Source organism: Cariama cristata, unplaced genomic scaffold (genome assembly GCF_000690535.1).
Source record: "Cariama cristata isolate BGI_N322 unplaced genomic scaffold, ASM69053v1 scaffold24267, whole genome shotgun sequence".
Taxonomy (NCBI): Eukaryota; Metazoa; Chordata; class Aves; order Cariamiformes; family Cariamidae; genus Cariama; species Cariama cristata.
The window spans coordinates 632-1,144 of NW_009625261.1; the positions used below are offsets into that span (position 1 = coordinate 632).

Here is a 513-nt window from a genome sequence, read left to right on the forward strand (position 1 = left end):
AGGGGCACTTTTGCAGGATCCGCTTTCAGTTTGGCAATGTGGAACTGCGACAGCATCCAGGGCTCACGCCCTGGCATAAGGGCATTCCCCACGGGCAGAGCAGGTCCCCCTCCCCGGCGAGGATGTCTCCTTTCTTACCAGGAGGGCCCATCTCGCCCTTCTCCCCCGGCATCCCCATCGCCCCGTCCCGGCCGTCTCGTCCATCTCTGCCTGGCAGACCCTGGCCCCCGTGCAGGCCCGGGGTCCCTGGGATTCCCGGCTGTCCTGAGCACAGCCCAGGGATCTTGTTATCTTCGATCTGCAAGGAGCTGGTGATGAGCCCGAGGAGGAAGAGGAGGAAGAGCTGCTTCATCTCGTCTGCCGTGGAGGGGCTGGAAGGGGGCAGAGAAGGGTAACGGCTCTGGGGACCTCAGTGAAGAGGGCTGGAAAACAGGCCTGCAGTGCTCAGCGGGGAGTGGGTGTGGGGGGTCGGTAGGGGACTGTTCCTCCCTTCTTTCCCCTTTGCCTTTTTGG

The 513-nt window shown here is 63.4% G+C and overlaps 1 protein-coding gene across 1 annotated transcript in view; it reads right to left on the minus strand.

Moving 5' to 3' along the window:
- C1QTNF5 (C1q and tumor necrosis factor related protein 5) overlaps nucleotides 1-365 on the minus strand; it is a gene marked incomplete at its 3' end in the record, with an annotated part of 992 nt that extends 627 nt beyond the window's left edge. Inside the window, exon 1 of the mRNA XM_009703550.1 lies at nucleotides 139-365. Coding sequence (XP_009701852.1) covers nucleotides 139-352 — 214 coding nt within the window. The remainder of the gene's footprint in view (nucleotides 1-138) is intronic.
- Between the last annotated feature and the right edge of the window lie 148 nt (nucleotides 366-513).